General features: G+C 42.8%; 1 protein-coding gene across 1 annotated transcript in view; it reads right to left on the bottom strand.

Moving 5' to 3' along the window:
- The window catches only part of trpm7 (transient receptor potential cation channel, subfamily M, member 7), a 151125-nt gene that overhangs the window by 109686 nt on the left and 24102 nt on the right, over window positions 1–17337 (bottom strand). Inside the window, exons 3-4 of the mRNA XM_085968293.1 lie at window positions 7123–7202; window positions 300–338 (exon numbers count right to left, since the gene is read on the bottom strand). Coding sequence (XP_085824419.1) covers window positions 300–338; window positions 7123–7202 — 119 coding nt within the window. The remainder of the gene's footprint in view (window positions 1–299; window positions 339–7122; window positions 7203–17337) is intronic.

Genomic DNA, 17337 nt, shown 5'->3' with positions numbered 1-17337 from the left:
GGAGCAGCTTTTCTGTTTAGTTCGACCAAAACACAAGAAAAATTGCATCAAATGGGGTTAAAAAAAGTGGTATAAAAATTAAATAAAAACAAAAATTAAGTTGGGCAGGGAAAGTAAAAAATTTCACATTTTAGATGCAAAATTACTACATGCATCCAGAGGCCACAAATCTATAATTGCACCCAGATCAGGAATGTTCCTCTAGGCATGTAACTCCATACCAGTGCGGAGGATTAATTGAAAATCACAGCCATTTTAAACAGCTCCTGAAAGACTAAAAAGTGCCTAAAAGAACTCACCTGACCAACTGCTGGCATATCTGACATCCTGGAAGGCATCTGCAACCAAACAAAAGTAATACTGAACTTGTGAAAACATTTTCCATGCACACATAGATGAGATTGCTCGTCAGTACAGCAGTGCTACAGCAGGAACAAGTTGGGCTCACATTGCCACAAGTCTGATCTCAGTTGATGCAACCATAAACAATGTCTTCATGATTTGGAGTCTTTCCACTCTAGACAGATTTCAGCTGCATATATGGCATCAAATTATTTTTAAAACCAAAGAAAATGTCACCACTATTAACAATGGAATGTAAAAGTACAAACTTGGTCCATCAAACCTCCTTAAAAGATGAGAGATAGGTGGCGAGGCAGAGAGAGTTAGGCAGGGAGCTCCAGAGTTTAGGGCTTGGACGGGTGAAGACACAGCCGCCAATGGTGGGGCAGAGGGAGTGGAGGATACACAAGAGGCCAGAGTTAGAGGATTGTAGAGCTGGAGGAGGTTACAGAGATTGGGATTGGGGGGGGGGGGGGTCATGAGGCCATGGAGGAATTTGAACACGAGGATGAGAAATATAAAAACAAGGTGCTGGTGGACAGGGGGCATAGGGATGATGGCTGAGCGGGACTTGGTGCAAGTTAGAATCTGGGCAGCAGAGTTTAGGATGAGCTCAAGTTTATGGTGCTGGAAGATGGGAGGCCGGCCAGGAGAGCATTGGAATAGTCAAACCTGAAGGTAACAAAAGCATAGATACGCTGAAGCAGGGACAGAAACAGGCGATGTTACAGAGGTGGGAGTAGGTGGTCTTTGTGATGGAGAGCATATAGGGTCGGAAGCTCAGCTCAGGGTCAAATAGGTTGTCGAGGTTACAAATAGTTCAGCCTGGGACAGTGGCCAGGGAGGGAGGTGGAATCGGTGGCAAGGGAAGTGAGTTTGAAGCAGTGCGAAAGTCAATGGCTTTGGTCTTCCTAATGTTTAATTGGATGAAATTTAGGCTCCTCCAGGACTGGATGTCAGATAAGCAGTCTGACAACACAGGCAGTGGAGGGGTCCAGAGAGGTGGTGGTGAAGTAGAGCTGAGCGTCGTCAGCGTACATGTGTCTTCGGTTGATGTTTCCAAGGGGCAGCAAGTAGATGAGAAATAGGAGAGGTTCAAGGAAAGATCCCTAAAAGACTCCAGGGATAACGGTGTGGGACCAGCTAGAAAAGCTGTTGCAGATTCTCCGGCTATGACTAGATAGGTTAAGTGTGAAACCAAATAAAGGCAGTCCCATCCAGCTGGACAATGGCGGAGAGGCACTGGAGGAGGATAATGTGGTCAACTGTGTCAAAGGCTGCAGACAGGTCGAGAAGGATGAGGAGGGACAGTGCACCACGGTCACAGTCAGAGGATGCTATTTGTGACTTTGATTAAACCTCCAAGATAAAGTTCCGTGATATTTTACCATGATCTCTATATAAAAAAAATTTTTAAAAAAAATTAAATGAAACTCCAGGACATCAATCCAATCTTACGACTCTCACCATTCAATGCTGACAAGCTGCATTGCACAGAGACACATACATGACTAGATCATCTGCAGCTGACCTTACCTTTATAACCTCCAGTTCTACATTTAAACAGATTTATCTAGTTCATTTTCAAAAGAAATAAATAGTCTTTAACTGCAGTCTATTCTACATTTCCACTACTCCTTTAGGTAAAATCTTTCATCTCTAGTCTCATTTCAGGCTTGTTAATTTTGGTTGACAACTGTTCCATATTAAAACACTATGATGTCCATTAACCAGCCCCTTAAACACAAATCACTATGGAACAATGTACAAAATGTCTTAGCACTGAGACTGTGCAAAATAAATGGAGCATAAATAAATGGAAACTATAAAATGAGGCTAAACCAGAAAGGTTTGTATTAAAGCCAAGAGAAATTAAAACAAAATCAAAGATCCAGAGTGGAATTTGAATCAAGTCTTGGTGCACATCATTTTTCTTTCCAATCCTTGAATCCAAGGTACCTACTCCTGTTAGGAAAACAGGACATTCCAGGCAAGACACACCAGATCAGTCAGCAACTCCCCACCTCCAAAACTCCAAATCAAAACAGGGAATTCCATCAGAAGTCTCCTTGTTGATGAGCCCTAGCTACAAGGCCACCCAATATCATCAAGTTTTATGTCCCAAACATAGAATTACATAGAATATACAGCACATTCAACCCAACCAGTCCATGCTGGCATTTACGTGCCACTCGAGCCTCCTCCCATCTAACTATCAGCATAACCCTCTATTCCCGTCTCCATCATATGCTTATCTAGCTTCCCCTTAAATGCATCTATACTATTCGTCTCAACCACTCCCTGTGGTAGTGAGTTCTACATTCTCACCAGTCTATGGATAAAGAAGTTTCTTCTTAATTCTCTTCGATTTTTTTGGTGACCATCTTGTATTGATGGCCTCTAGTTTTGCTCCTTCCCACATGTGGAAACACTCTCTCTGTATCTACTCCATCAAAACCTTTCATCATTTAAACACCTCGATTAAGTCATCCTCAGCCTTCTTTTTTCAAGAGAAAAGAGACCCAGTCTGTTCATCCTTTCCTGATGGGTATAACCTCGCAGTTCTGGGATCATCCTTGTAAAAATTTTTTGCACCCTCTCCAGTGCCTCTATATTCTTTTTATAAAATGGCGACCAGAATTGTACACAGTACTCCAAGGGGAGTCTAACCAAGGTTTGATACAAGTTTAGCATAACTTTTCAATTCTATCCCTCTGGAAATAAACCCGAGAGCTTGGTTTGCTTTTGTTATCATCCACTTTAAAAAAAAAAAAAAAAAAAATGCATCCGTGTGCCCTAAACCCACCTCTGCCGTGCCTTGCAGCGAAGATGATTTCATGGTTAAAGAGAGAAAAGTGCTAGCCTGTCACAAACAGTGCAAGGATACAGTGGAAACCAAAATTTCTGTCTTTATGGACCTGGAAATTCTTGCACCCAAAATTACACCCATTCTGCCGGTCAAATTCTCTCAAATTTCCTGCCAATCTCATTAGCATACACCCGAACGTAAAAATGGGAGTAAATCAGTGTAAATAATCGGGACCCCAAGGAAAGTACCGAACCTTCAATCTTTAACGCCACGTATTTCCTTTGCATCCAACAGCGTGCATCTCTGGGCGAAAATACACAGGAAATTCCAGGCCAAGATGCTAAAGCTACTTTCGTTCATTACAGTGAAGTATTTTTCAAAGGTATTCGCTGTAACCAAAAAATTAATTCCACTCCAAAGTGTTACTTTAGAAATTTTAAGTTTCCTTTACTGTTCACTATTTGCAAATTTTCCACATCACTTGTGAAATCGGTGGAAAACATCGGATTTGCATTTTAGCCATTTAATAATTGGAAAACAGAAATCCAACAAACTTAACCCAATGTTTTTTCTAAATAAAAGTGAACAGATTATTTCCTTCTCCTCCAAGAAGTTTACAGATAGAAAGGAGTTCCCTTATCAAATCATTAAACTGAGTGACCACAGTGTTCACTTAATAGCAAATAAATTGTGACCTTTGCAGTAGTGCATAACACAGTATAACCTTCCTGTCATTACAATAACCTTCCATATCATCTAATTTTTGAGCAATATTATGGATATCTGCTAGCAATATTAAAACTACGAGAAAGGGCGATGGAAGCAAATTCAATAGCACCTTTCAAAAGGATATATACTTGGAAAAGGAAAACTGTGCAGGGCTATGGCAGAAGAGCAGGGGAGTGGGACTAATTGGATAGCTCTTTCAAAGAGCCGGCACAGGCACTGTGTGTTGTTTAATCCTCTGATAAGGGAAAACCAAAAAATATACACTATCAGTAACTTAGCTCAAAAGTTGTTTTATGCATTTTTAATTCCCCCATGAGCACCGGTCTCGGTGTCAAAAGCCCGGGACGTGTTACTTCCTCAGTTTCTGCGTGACGAGGTTAAAACAAAGTAGCAGACTCCCAGAATTCACCAACGCCAGTGTGACTGACCGACAGGCTCAACTCCCAGAATACACTTACCCTTTTTCTCCTCAGTCTGTGCTGGATAGGGAGGGCAGATTTACAAAGAGTAAGTCATGGCTTGCTCTGTGAATGGCCAGTAGTGTCATCAATCGTTTTTTATCTGGTGCTATAAAGACACATACTGATTTTCTGATTGGACAGCGTATTTTCTCTCAGATACAGCTTTGGACTACAAATCAGACACTGGGAAAAAATTCTCAGGATGCCTGCCATCATTGGCCAGTTCCCAGAAACTGGCACCATAATACATTAGTGGAACATCCTTGGACAAAGCACAATAAAATCAAATAAATTATGACAAAAATCAGCATCAGAACAATACAGCCAAATGTTCTTCAAAAGGAATCTAAAAAGTTAACCAGGGCAGCACGGTGGCATAGTGGTTAGCACTGTTGCCTCACAGCGCCAGGGACCCGGGTTCAAATCCGGCCTCTGTGTGGAGTTTGCACATTCTCCCCGTGTTTGCGTGGGTTTTCTCCGGGTGCTCCGGTTTCCTCCCACAGTCCAAAGATGTGCGGGTTAGGTTGATTGGCTATGATAAATTGACCCTTAGTGTTAGGGGGATTAAATATGTGGGGTTATGGGGATAGGGTGGGATATGTGTTGGTGTTGGTGTAGGGGTTACGGGGATCGGGTGGGATATGTGTCGGTGCAGGCTCGATGGGCCGAAATGGCCTCTATCTGCACTGTGGGGTTTCTGTGATATTGCTGAAAAAAGTGTTAACATTTTTAAAATAATTAATGTTGAGTTTGCAAAGTAGACATACACATAGGAAAAATAAATGCAAACTAAATGAGCATTCTCTAAAATGGATGAATTTTGATTCTAAGTATGAAAAGTATACAGGAAAAAGGAAGAACATTTAGTATAGAAATCTGCTAAAACAGGAGAAAGGGGCAACAGATGTGGAGAGCACCCTAGATAGGTGCTGGACAGAATACCAAACAATTTTTTTTCTAAAATCATAGCAGCAAAAGAAGATAAACAACAGCAACCAAGTTAAACACAGAATATTACGAACACCATTCAATTTCTGCAGTACATTCATTATCCTAGAGCATTATAAAGCCAGTCATAATGGCACAGAATGAGGCCATTTAGCCCAGCGAGTCCGCGCCGGCTCTCTGTAGACCAATCCAGTCAGTCCCATTCCCCCGCTCTATCCCCGTAACCCTGCAAGTTTATTTCCCTCCAGTGCCTATCCAGTCTCCCCTTGAAAACATTGAGTGTCTCCACTTCCACCACTTCCGTCGGCAGCGAGTTCCAGGTCCTCACCACTCGCTGCGTAAAAAAGTTTTTCTTCACATCCCCCCTGTATCTCTTGCCCAAAACCTTAAATCTGTGTCCCCTAGTCCTTGTACCATCAACTAGCGGGAACAGCCTTTCCCTGTCTAGCCGATTCAAACCCGTCATAATCTTGTACACCTCTATCAAATCACCCCTCAACCTCCTTTGCTCTAATGAAAATAAATCCAGCTTCTCCAACCTGTCCTTGTAGCTAAGATCCCCGCTCCCCGGAACCATTCTGGTAAATCTCCTCTGCACCCTCTCGAGGGCCTTCACATCCTTCCTAAAGTGTGGTGACCAGAACGGGACGCAATACTCCAGTTGTGGCCTAACCAGCGCTTTATAAAGGTTCAGCATAACCTCTCTACTTTTGCACTCAATGCCTCTATTTATGAAGCCCAAGAGCCCATATGCTTTGTTAACCACTCTCTCAATATGTCCTGCCATCTTCAGGGACCTATGCACATTAACTCCCTGGTCCCTGCACACTTGTTAAAACTGTGCCATTAAGTGTATATTGCCTCTCCCTGTTTCTTCTTCCAAAATGCATCACCTCACACACTTCTCTGTATTAAATTCCATCTGCCACTTGTCTGCCCATTCTGCTAGCCTTTCTATGTCCTGTTGCAGTCGATTGATATCATCCTCACTGTTTGCAACACCCCCAAGTTTGGGATAATCAGCAAATTTAGAAATTCTACTCTGTATTCCAATATCCAGGTCATTTATATATATATCAAAAAAGCAGTGGCCCCAGCACTGACCCTTGGGGAACACCACTGTCTAACATCCTCTAGTCTGAAAAACAGCCATTTACCACAACTCGCTGTTTTCTGCCCTTAAGCCAATTCCTTATCCAAACTGCCACTGACCCACCTATTCCATGAGCCTCAATTTTGTTAACCAGCCTTCTATGTGGTACTTTGTCAAACGCCTTCCTAAAATCCATGTCGACAACATCCATTGCATTCCCTTCATCAATCCTCCATGTTACTTCATCAAAAAATTCAATTAGATTAGTCAAACACGATCTGCTTTTTACAAATCAGTGTTGGCTCTCCTTAATTAGCTTAAACCTCTCCAAGTGCCTGTTAATTTTTTTCTTGATTATTGTTTCTAAAGCTTAAACTGACCACCTGTAGTTACTAGGATTACCAGTGAGAGACAGACTAAAGTTAAGTGGACAGAAGACAACAAAATTCCTCAGGCTGCTGAATGAGATCACAAAGGAAATTTCTGGCACACTGGATAATGTTACGGAAGAATCACTAAACACTGAGCACAGGCAAACAGTGTAGTGCCTATATTTAAAACTAACCCAGGCAAGTCCAGCAGCATTAGCCCAACATCAATAACAGATAAAATAATGTGTTCCAGTCTTGGTCACTATCCCACAAAAAAGAATATTTGCATTAGGAAAAATACAACCCCAACATTCAAAACTACAAAAATATGTTCAAAATTGAATCACAATTAAATGCAAATGTCTTTACCTGTGTGGGTCTTTTGAGCTTGGAATTATATATACACATTCTCTCTTGGTAAAAGTATTCTCTATCCAGGATTTCTGGGACTGTAAAATAAAACAAACCAGGTTAAATGCTTCGGATAATTTCACCACTGACAATTAATTTGCACTATGTCAACACTGCACTACCAATCCAGGTGCCATACTCCTAATCTACTCACTTACACAAATTGATGCATAAACTTTAACAGCTGAAAGAAAAATAGAACAAAATAAAACCTCTCAACTACCTTCAAATTCTCTGACAAATATGCTTCTGAGTTTACATGATTTCACTTTGTCTTTTTTCTCCCCTCTCAGAAAACAAGGAACACTGACCAGGAAGGGATCTGTCCAGAAGGCATTCGATAAGGTGCCACATAAAAGGTTACTGCATAAGATAAGAGCTCACGGAATTGGGGGTAATATATTAGCATGGATAGAGAATTGGCTAACTAACAGAAAACAGAGAGTCGGGGAAAATGGGTAATTTTCCGGTTGGCAAATAGTAACTAGTGGGGTGCCACCGGGATCGGTGCTGGGGCCTCAACTATTTACAATCTACATTAATGACTTGGATGAAGGGGTCGAATGTAATGTAGCCAAGTTTGTGGACGATACAAAGATGGGTGGGAAAGCAAGTTGTGCAGAGGACTCAAAGAACCTGCAAATGGATATAGACAGTTAAGTGAGTGGGCAAACATTTGGTAGATGGAGTACAATGTGGGAAAGTGCGAGGTTATACACTTTGGCAGGAAAAATAAAAAAGCAAATTATTTAAATGGAGATTACAAAATACTACAGTTCAGAGGGACCTGGGGGTCCTTGTGCATGAAACACAAAAAGTTAGCATGCAGATACAGCAAGTAATCAAAAAGGCAAATGGAATGTTGGCCTTTATTTCAAGGGGGTTGGAGTATAAAAGCAGGGAAGTCCTGCTACAACTGTACAGGGTATTGGTGAGACCACACCCTGAGTACTGTGTATAGTTATGGTCTCCTTATTTAAGGAAGGACATACTTGCATTGGAGGCAGTTCAGAGACGATTCACTAGGTTAACTCCAGAGATGAAGGGTTTGGCTTATGAGGAAAGGTTGAACAGGCTGGGCCTATACTCATTGGAATTTAGAAGAATGAGAGGTGATCTTACTGAAACATAAGATTCTGAGGGGGCTCGACAGGGTAGATGCAGAGAGGATGTTTCCCCTCATGGGGAAATCTAGAACTCGGGGGCACAGTTTTAGAATAAAGGGTCGCCCTTTTAGAACTGAGATGAGGAGGAATTTCTTCTCTCAGAGGGTCATAAATCTGTGGAATTCTCTGCCCCAGAGAGCTGTGGAGGCTGGGTCATTAAATACATTTAAAGTGGAGATAGACAAATTTTTGCAAGATAAGGGAGTGAAGGGTTATGGGGAATGGGCTGGGAAGTGGCTTTGAGCCCGAGATCAGCCATGATCTTATTGAATGGCAGAGCAGGCTTGAGGGGCTGAGTGGCCTATTCCTGCTCCTATTTCTTATGTTATGTTCACACACCCTCCAAGTGCAACTTCTGTCATTTTCACCAGCGAATGACAATGACTGTCTACACACCTAGCTGGCCTACTTCACCTTTGCAAACCAGAGTTTGGAAAGATACTGTGAATTTTGGGTGTGTCGGTGAACAGCTTTGTGCAGGAAAAATTCAAGCAAGTGATTAAAAACTTCAGCTGTCTTGAGTTCAGAGTTAAGATTAATTTCAGAGATTAAAACTTAAACAAAATTACAGCCCTGGTGGTACTCCATAGCATTACCAACGAGTTTAAAATAACTACTGGGTTATTGCTTGGACGTTGCAACATTGCCAATCGTCAGCCAAAGAATCAACAGAATGTTGAGTGACTGCATGGGGGTGGGGGTGTAAAGAGAGGAAAAGAGGTGTAAACAGCTGGAGTCAGAGTACTACAGGGTGTGGATTGGGTGCAATATCAGTTTGGAAGAGGCTGCAGAGATGAGCTTGGGCATGGCTGTGCAGAGATTTGAAGGAATTAAAATTCAAGACATTAGGGGAAAAGTAGCCTGTGTAGGTCAGTGAGGACATGGTACTAGACAAGTGGAACGTGGTAAATCTGGGAGGCTGGAGTTCTTTTGGAGGCTAGAAGGCCAGAAAGGAGAGAACTTCAATAAATTTACTTTGGGGAGGGGTTTAGTGAAGACAAGGAATCCAAATGTACTACATTAGGTGATCAGGATTTTAGTGATGGAGGGGGGACAATGTTACACAGGCAGAAACAGGCAGTGCTGTTGATAGATAAGATGTGGAGTTTAAAGTTCAGCTCAGGATCAAACAGGATGCTAAGATTTTACACGGTCTGGTTCAGTCTAAATAAGAGGCTGAGAAGGGGAATGCAATCAGTGGTAAGGAAGCATGTTTATGGTGGGGGCTAAAGAGATGGCTTTGGTCTTCCGATGTTAAACTGCAGGATATAGTAGCTCATCTGTGAAGTCAGACAACATGGAGGTAGTTGTGGGTCAAGAGAGGTGGTACAAGGTACAGCTGGGTATCATTGTGGGAGATGGCCCCATGCCGGAGGGGGACGTTAAGGAGCAGCATGCAAGCGAGGTACAGAGGGGACCACAAGGTACAGCTGGGTATCATTGTGGGAGATGGCCCCATGCCGGAGGGGGACGTTAAGGAGCAGCATGCAAGCGAGGTACAGAGGGGACCACAAGGTACAGCTGGGTATCATTGTGGGAGATGGCCCCATGCCGGAGGGGGACGTTAAGGAGCAGCATGCAAGCGAGGTACAGAGGGGACCACAAGGTACAGCTGGGTATCATTGTGGGAGATGGCCCCATGCCGGAGGGGGACGTTAAGGAGCAGCATGCAAGCGAGGTACAGAGGGGACCACAAGGTACAGCTGGGTATCATTGTGGGAGATGGCCCCATGCCGGAGGGGGACGTTAAGGAGCAGCATGCAAGCGAGGTACAGAGGGGACCACAAGGTACAGCTGGGTATCATTGTGGGAGATGGCCCCATGCCGGAGGGGGACGTTAAGGAGCAGCATGCAAGCGAGGTACAGAGGGGACCACAAGGTACAGCTGGGTATCATTGTGGGAGATGGCCCCATGCCGGAGGGGGACGTTAAGGAGCAGCATGCAAGCGAGGTACAGAGGGGACCACAAGGTACAGCTGGGTATCATTGTGGGAGATGGCCCCATGCCGGAGGGGGACGTTAAGGAGCAGCATGCAAGCGAGGTACAGAGGGGACCACAAGGTACAGCTGGGTATCATTGTGGGAGATGGCCCCATGCCGGAGGGGGACGTTAAGGAGCAGCATGCAAGCGAGGTACAGAGGGGACCACAAGGTACAGCTGGGTATCATTGTGGAAGATGGCCCCATGCCGGAGGGGGACGTTAAGGAGCAGCATGCAAGCGAGGTACAGAGGGGACCACAAGGTACAGCTGGGTATCATTGTGGGAGATGGCCCCATGCCGGAGGGGGACGTTAAGGAGCAGCATGCAAGCGAGGTACAGAGGGGACCACAAGGTACAGCTGGGTATCACTGTGGAAGATGGCCCCATGCCGGAGGGGGACGTTAAGGAGCAGCATGCAAGCGAGGTACAGAGGGGACCAAAGGATAGAACCTTGGGTGACTGCGCAGGCAACAGTGCAAAGGCGGGAAGAGAAGCTATTGCTGGAGAGGCACAGGCGGCACGTGGATAGATAGGAGTGGAATCACTTGCGTGCTGTCCATGGAGCTGGAGTAATACAAGTGGGCGCAAGCAGAGATGAAGCACTGAGTTTAAATATTGATCAAGCGTTCTCTAAATCCTAATTGTTCCCCCTGAACAGCTTTGATTTTTAAAATCTAGTCTCATTTCCCCTTCCAGTGACCTTTCCTCCCAGACGATGATAGCTATTTAATGAACTCCAGAAATGACATCACTTGAGCAAATGGTGCCATAAAGAAGTGGTTTTCAATATTTTCTGAAAATACAGATGCAGTTCCAGGGACCCGATGAATCATTGACACTTCTGGGGAACCCCCTCCGTCCAAACTTCCAAAAGACCGTTAACTACCCAAAGGAAAATTGTGTTGTCATTGCATAAAATGTGCTTAATATACCGCACCAGAAAGAACGTGCTATTAACTGAACAAACACAAACATTCACAAATCTGACGAGCTGAATAGAACTATGAAGAACTTGGGAACACTCTGGGATCCTATCAGGGAGCCCAAGTTGAAAATGCACGCCATGAAGGGAAAGGCTGCAACTGGCCACCTTGAAACAGGAAGTTGTATTTTAAATGTATTATTTATTTATTGCAAGCAGTTACAAGTGAGATAGGGTTTTACGCCATTCCAAGTCAGTGTCATCTAGTTTTGCACCTACCTGCTCTTCCTCTCCCAAACATTGAACCATTTTCAGAATATCTTTTCATTCTGTATATACACCTAATTATTTCTGTACATAGACCATTTTGATCGTTATTGTGGTTAAATTTCTCCACTAATGTTAACTAAGTTACTAACCTCTCACTATGTGATGTGTCAGCTGCCTGTGATCTGTGGCTATTAGCTTTTGGACAAATCTAATTACTCTCCCAAGGATGAATTTGAGCCTCGTCACCACAATTACACAATCATGGGTTACACACACGAATTTCATCAGCTGATGAGGTATGACCACATTTAACACAAATCTAAAATTAACTGCTAGCTGGAAGACTTATTCTCTAGGCACTAGAAACAAGCTCAACATTTCTAGATATGAATTTATGGAATATGCACCCATCCCACCCCCTTAAAGTGCAGAGGCTCATATAGAAAAAAAATGAATGCCAGATTTGGGGTGGTATCCAGTGCCACCTGTTAGTTAATTGCAGTAGCATATAAAGCATTGTTGGTTGTTGCAGTGATCTACCCTAAATAGGAAAACTGCAGGATATATTGTTTGATCTGACATAGGGCACATTCGAACATGCACCTGCTCAATTGGGCATCTACTGAGTTAAATAGCAGCAGTTTCCAGAGGATCTTTTAAAAGCAGTTGTTTAAATTATACAAGAGTTCGCAGAACCCCATACGACGATAAACAGATTTAAGCAGGTTGGGATGATATTCGACTTTTTGATGTGTCAAACTTTTGTGCTTTAGATTATCGAACTGTAAATACATCCTAGGGCAACTCCTGCAGTGTTGCTCAGAGTCGGAAGATTTGCTGTCCAGTAACGTTATACCAGCAACAGTGCGTTATGTCGTTGCTCATGGACTAAATCCCCTTGTGACTTTCTCAGTATTTTCTGGAGTGTCGATATTTTCAGACCTATGGATGCACACCAAGTACCAAGTTCTTTTAATTATATAGATTCATGTTGTCCAATGAGTTAGCCAGTAGCCACATGTGGCTGATTGCATTTCTGATTAGTAAATAAAAATTGAGTAACCTGGGCCTGTGATCTCAATACTCATTTGCACAGCACAGGCATGTGAACTTTAACCATTTTGTGCATTTGTTGGCAAGGCAAAAAGCAGAGCGTGCGAGTGTTTAAATAATCGTTGCAAGTGCTTTATTTCCTTGGTTACTGAATGGTGGCAAATGTTTGCCACCATTTACTTGCATTGTGTAAGCGTATGCAAGGCGTTTTCTACTAAAATTAGTGCATGTGGCTAAAATTATGTCACCGTAACCACATTTGTGCCGTGTCAGTAATTTCTACACTTACACATATTAGCTGTTAGTCTGTAATTTTCTGGCCAGAATTGTAAGAGTCATCATTTTGAAGACTGTTCGGTAGCACAGCAAGTACCAAACTAAATCTGGTAAGCAGATTACTACAAGGGAGCTCATTAGTAGCCCTTCAGCTATATGCTTTTAAAGGCAGAATGTGAAGAACGGTACAGCTTCCAGATTTGGGAACTGCTGTTAAACTGTTATGGCTGCTCAATAAGAAGCTGAGAAGATTTGCATTTTTATAGCGCCTGCCACAACCTCAGGACGCCCCCACCATACTTTACAGCCAAAGAGGAACTTCTGAAGTGTAGTCACTGTTGTAATGCAGGAAACGCGGCCGCCAATTTGCACACAGCAGGGTTCCACAAATAACAGAGATAAATGACCAGATAATCCGTTTTAGTGATGTTGATTGAGAGATAAATATTGGCCAGGATACCAGGGAGAACTCGCCTGCTCTTTGAACAGCGCCATGGGATCTTTTCCGTCCAGCTGAGGGGGCAGACGGGGCCTTGGTTTAACGTCTCATCCGAAAGACGGCACCTCAGTACTGCACTGAAATTAAAGAACAAACTTGCATTTATATAGCATCTTTCAGGATATCCCAAAGTGCTGCACAGCCAATAACCACCAGCCATTCTTGCCATTTACTTCATTGTAGAATGATCTAAAAGGACTTCCTGAGTATACATGCTTGATCCTCAGTTTAAAAAAAGGAAAGAAAATACCGGATCAGTTATTTCCTAAGGGAAATCTAAATCTCAATAAATCCGCACCAAATAAACAGATCTGTAATGTCACACAGCCACTGCACACACTGGCAGAGTAAACAAGCTTAAAAAAACCACTGGAGGATTGATTCCTTACAGTCTGTGCCTGGCAGGGGCATGGAGGTCAGTGGAAATTATCAACATAAACCCAGCTTTTAGTATAAAAAGCACGGTCCCGTTTTCTCACCCTTCCCCAGTCCGAGCTGAACCAAAGCCAATTCCTGTTCCCACTGGGAATCAATAACTTAACAGTTAAAACAAAAAGCATCATCGTCACATCAAATAATTGGAAACAAAAGCTTTACCGACTATATTAGGTTTCTCAAGAAACACCAGATGTCACAGAAAGGCGTAACTGGCCAGTGAAACTTTAGCGTGCTTGGGTTTATGCCATATTTGGAAACCTTGTACTAATGAGAAATGCAGTACACTGCGAGCACTCACTGAGAACGTGTTGTCAGTAACCCTTACTGCACTTCTGCTTATCTATTCAAGTATTTTTATTTCCGATTTCTAAAGACGTGCAGGGTTGGGTGGGGGAAGAGAAAGATGTGAAGAGAATAGCTTTGGATGCGTTTGAGTGTCCATCAGGTAGCAGAATTTAAATCAGGTGATGTATGGTCAAAAAGAGTGCCTCAACAAATATGCAAAAGAGCTGAATTATCAGACTGTATTCTTGTCAAATTTAGCAGTCATCGAATCAAAATTATCCAAATTTAACAAAAAGACGGAAAGTACCAACGATAATTCTTTGTAACTGTTTTAATCTCATGGTAACATTCAAGAGGTTTGTGATCCAGTAAAAAATACAACAGTGGGAGTGTCACCTTCAACTGTTCCAGTACACTTCTGGGGAGTGAAAGTCATCACCAATGGGTTTGAAGTAGATCACCTTTGCACCCTGCTGGTTACATAATGGTGCATTATGCAGCAAAACACAAAACTGAAGCGTATTTCAAAATTGGGACAAGAAAGAAACTACACAAAAAAAAGTTCTTTCGTAAGAGCAATTCGTTATTGTACCATATGCCAATAACACAAAGGACATATGATGCTTTGAAGAACAAAACGCAATGCTAATAACCATTGTGCACAACTACTGCTTCTGGTGATTTAGATTGTAAAAGCACTGGTGTGTCACATTGAAGAAAGCATTGTTTTATATTTGCAGGGCAATATAAAAACCACTGTGTTTCCCGCTTTTGTCATTTTATCAAATTGAGTGTCGTAGCGTGAAAACACATCGCGCACAGTGAATAAAGCTCCGCAGTAACTTAGAAAATTAACTACTGAACAAGTGTCATCCAATACCTAGAGAGAGAAATACAGGAGCCAGCAAATTCTTCCAGCAAGAAAGTGCTTAGGCTTTATATTTGCTAGCCCATTCCTTTTAAGTGCTCCTTATAACCCATTTACAGATTTCTGCTAAACTGTGAAGACCGAAGCCATCATTTTCAGCCCCTGCCACAAACTCCGCATTATCTCCACCCATTCCAGCCCCCACCCCGCCACCATCTCAGGTTGAACTAGACTGTTCATAACCTTAGCGTCCTACTTGGCCCAGCACTGAGCTTCCAACCCCATATTTTTACCATCGCCAAGACTGCCTACTTCCATCTCCAGAACACTGCCCGTCTCCAACCCTCAGCCCATCTGCTGCCAAAATGCTCATCCATGCCTTTGCCACCTCCAGACTTAACTATTCCATTGCTTTCCTGGTCAGTCTCCCATTTTCCATAAACTTCAGCTCATCCTAAACTCTGCTGGTTGTATCTTAACCCGCATAAAGTCCCACTCAGCCATTCCCCTGCGCTCGCTGATGAACAATGGCACCCAGTCCCCCATGCCTCAAATTTAAAATTCTCATCCTTTTCTAATCCATTCATGGCCTTTGTCCCTCCCTATCTCTGGAACCTCCTCCTGCCCGACAACCCTCCAAGAACTCTGTGTTCCACTAATTGTGGCCTCTTGTGCATCCCCCACTTCTTGGCAGCCATGCCTTCAGTTGTCTAGGCCCTAAAATGTGGAATTCCTGTGCTAAACTTTTCTGCTTCTCCACTTCTCTCTCATTTAAGACCCTTCTTATAAACTACCTTTTTGGCCAAGCTTTGAGTCACTCCTCCCAATATATCCTCCTTTGGCTCAGTGTCAAATTGATTTCTGATTACGCTTCTGTGAAGTGCTTTGGGACTTTATTTTCTATGTTAATGGCTCTATATAAATGCAAGCTGTTGCCGCTGCTTCAAAAGGCTTGTGTGTCAGCTGTGGCTCAGTGGATAGCCTCCAAGTCAGAAAGTTGAGCACAAAATATAGGCCGATACTCCAGTGCAGTACTGAAGGAGTGCTGCACTCTCAGAAGTGCCATCTTTCAGATGAGACGTTAAGCCAAGGCTCCGTCTACCCCCTCAGGTGGGTGTAAAAGATCCCAAAGAAGAGCAGGGGAGTTCTCCCTGGTATCTTGGCCAATATTTATCAACAAACACCTAAAAACAGGTGATCTGGTCATTTATCTTCTTGTTTGTGGGAGCTTGCTGTGCACAAATTGGCTGCTGTGTTTCCTACATTACTACAGTGACTACACTTCAAAAGTACTTCATTGGCTGAAAGCACTGAGACAACCTGAGGTTGTGAAAGGTGCTGTATAAATGCAAGTCTTTCTTTTCTTTTATACCAGTGCACCACTGAACCAAATCTCAAGTTCTTTACAACAGGACTGCAATGTTTAGGTCAGGTATTTATCAAAATTCACATCAGTAGGTCTATAGATTTGAAAATGAATTAAAACTGTAGTCGTTTTTCCCAAAGGAGATTTGAATTGAACTTTAATCTAGTGTGGATCGAATGAAAAATAACCGTTCTTAAGGGGAAAATACCCACCATTCATTTTTAGTAAAGAATACTTGTTATTACACAGGGTTCTAAATACTAATAAAGACGGTATTGGCCAGTTTTCTCCTCTTTTCAGGGCTGCCACACACACCTCGTTTTGCCAGCATTTTCTGTTAATTCCAGACCTGATCTGCAGGTTTTATTTTCAATTTTCCCATCTTGCCTTTTCCTCGGACGTGCTTCTCACTGTCTTCGCTATTCACAGATGTTTCCCTGTGTCTTTCATGCTTTTTTCATTCTCTGATGTTATTATCTCCATTTTCTAACAATCTCCTGATTTTATTTTAACCAGGTTAGAGAACATTTAAATCAATCCTTCCTCTATTTTACCTGCCTCTCTTCTGAATCTAGTACAATCTGAAGCTTGTTCGTCTTTCAGTTCTGAAGGGCCCAGCCCACAAAGCTGACTATCGCTTCTCTCCACCGATGCTCACTAATGTGCTGTGTACTTGCAGAATTTTCTGTTTTTGTTTCTGTTTTCCAACAGTTTGCTTTTTATTCTGTGTTTATAATCTGTATTCCAGACTGGTAAACATGCATCTGGTGCAGACAGTCCAAGTTGCCAACATAGATATGATTAGGCAGAAGCTGAGTGGGCACTAATGCCTCTCCTATAAGGTTAAATAGCAAAATTTAGAGCTAGTTACCCTGTGTTAATCGTCCGTAACTCCTTCAAACCAAAGAAAGATTTCAATGGCCTTCAGTGGTAGCCGGAGTATTTTTTTTGTATAACATTCTACCTTTCCCAGTTTTCGTTTTTTTAAATAATTACATGACTAATTTTCAGGGATCACAGTTTTGAAGTACGACAGTAAGTGGTTCCC

Source organism: Somniosus microcephalus, chromosome 27 (assembly GCF_052327205.1).
Source record: "Somniosus microcephalus isolate GS21.2 chromosome 27, FLI_Smic_1.0, whole genome shotgun sequence".
NCBI classification, from domain to species: domain Eukaryota; kingdom Metazoa; phylum Chordata; class Chondrichthyes; order Squaliformes; family Somniosidae; genus Somniosus; species Somniosus microcephalus.
This window is presented reverse-complemented; position numbering and strand designations above follow the sequence as displayed.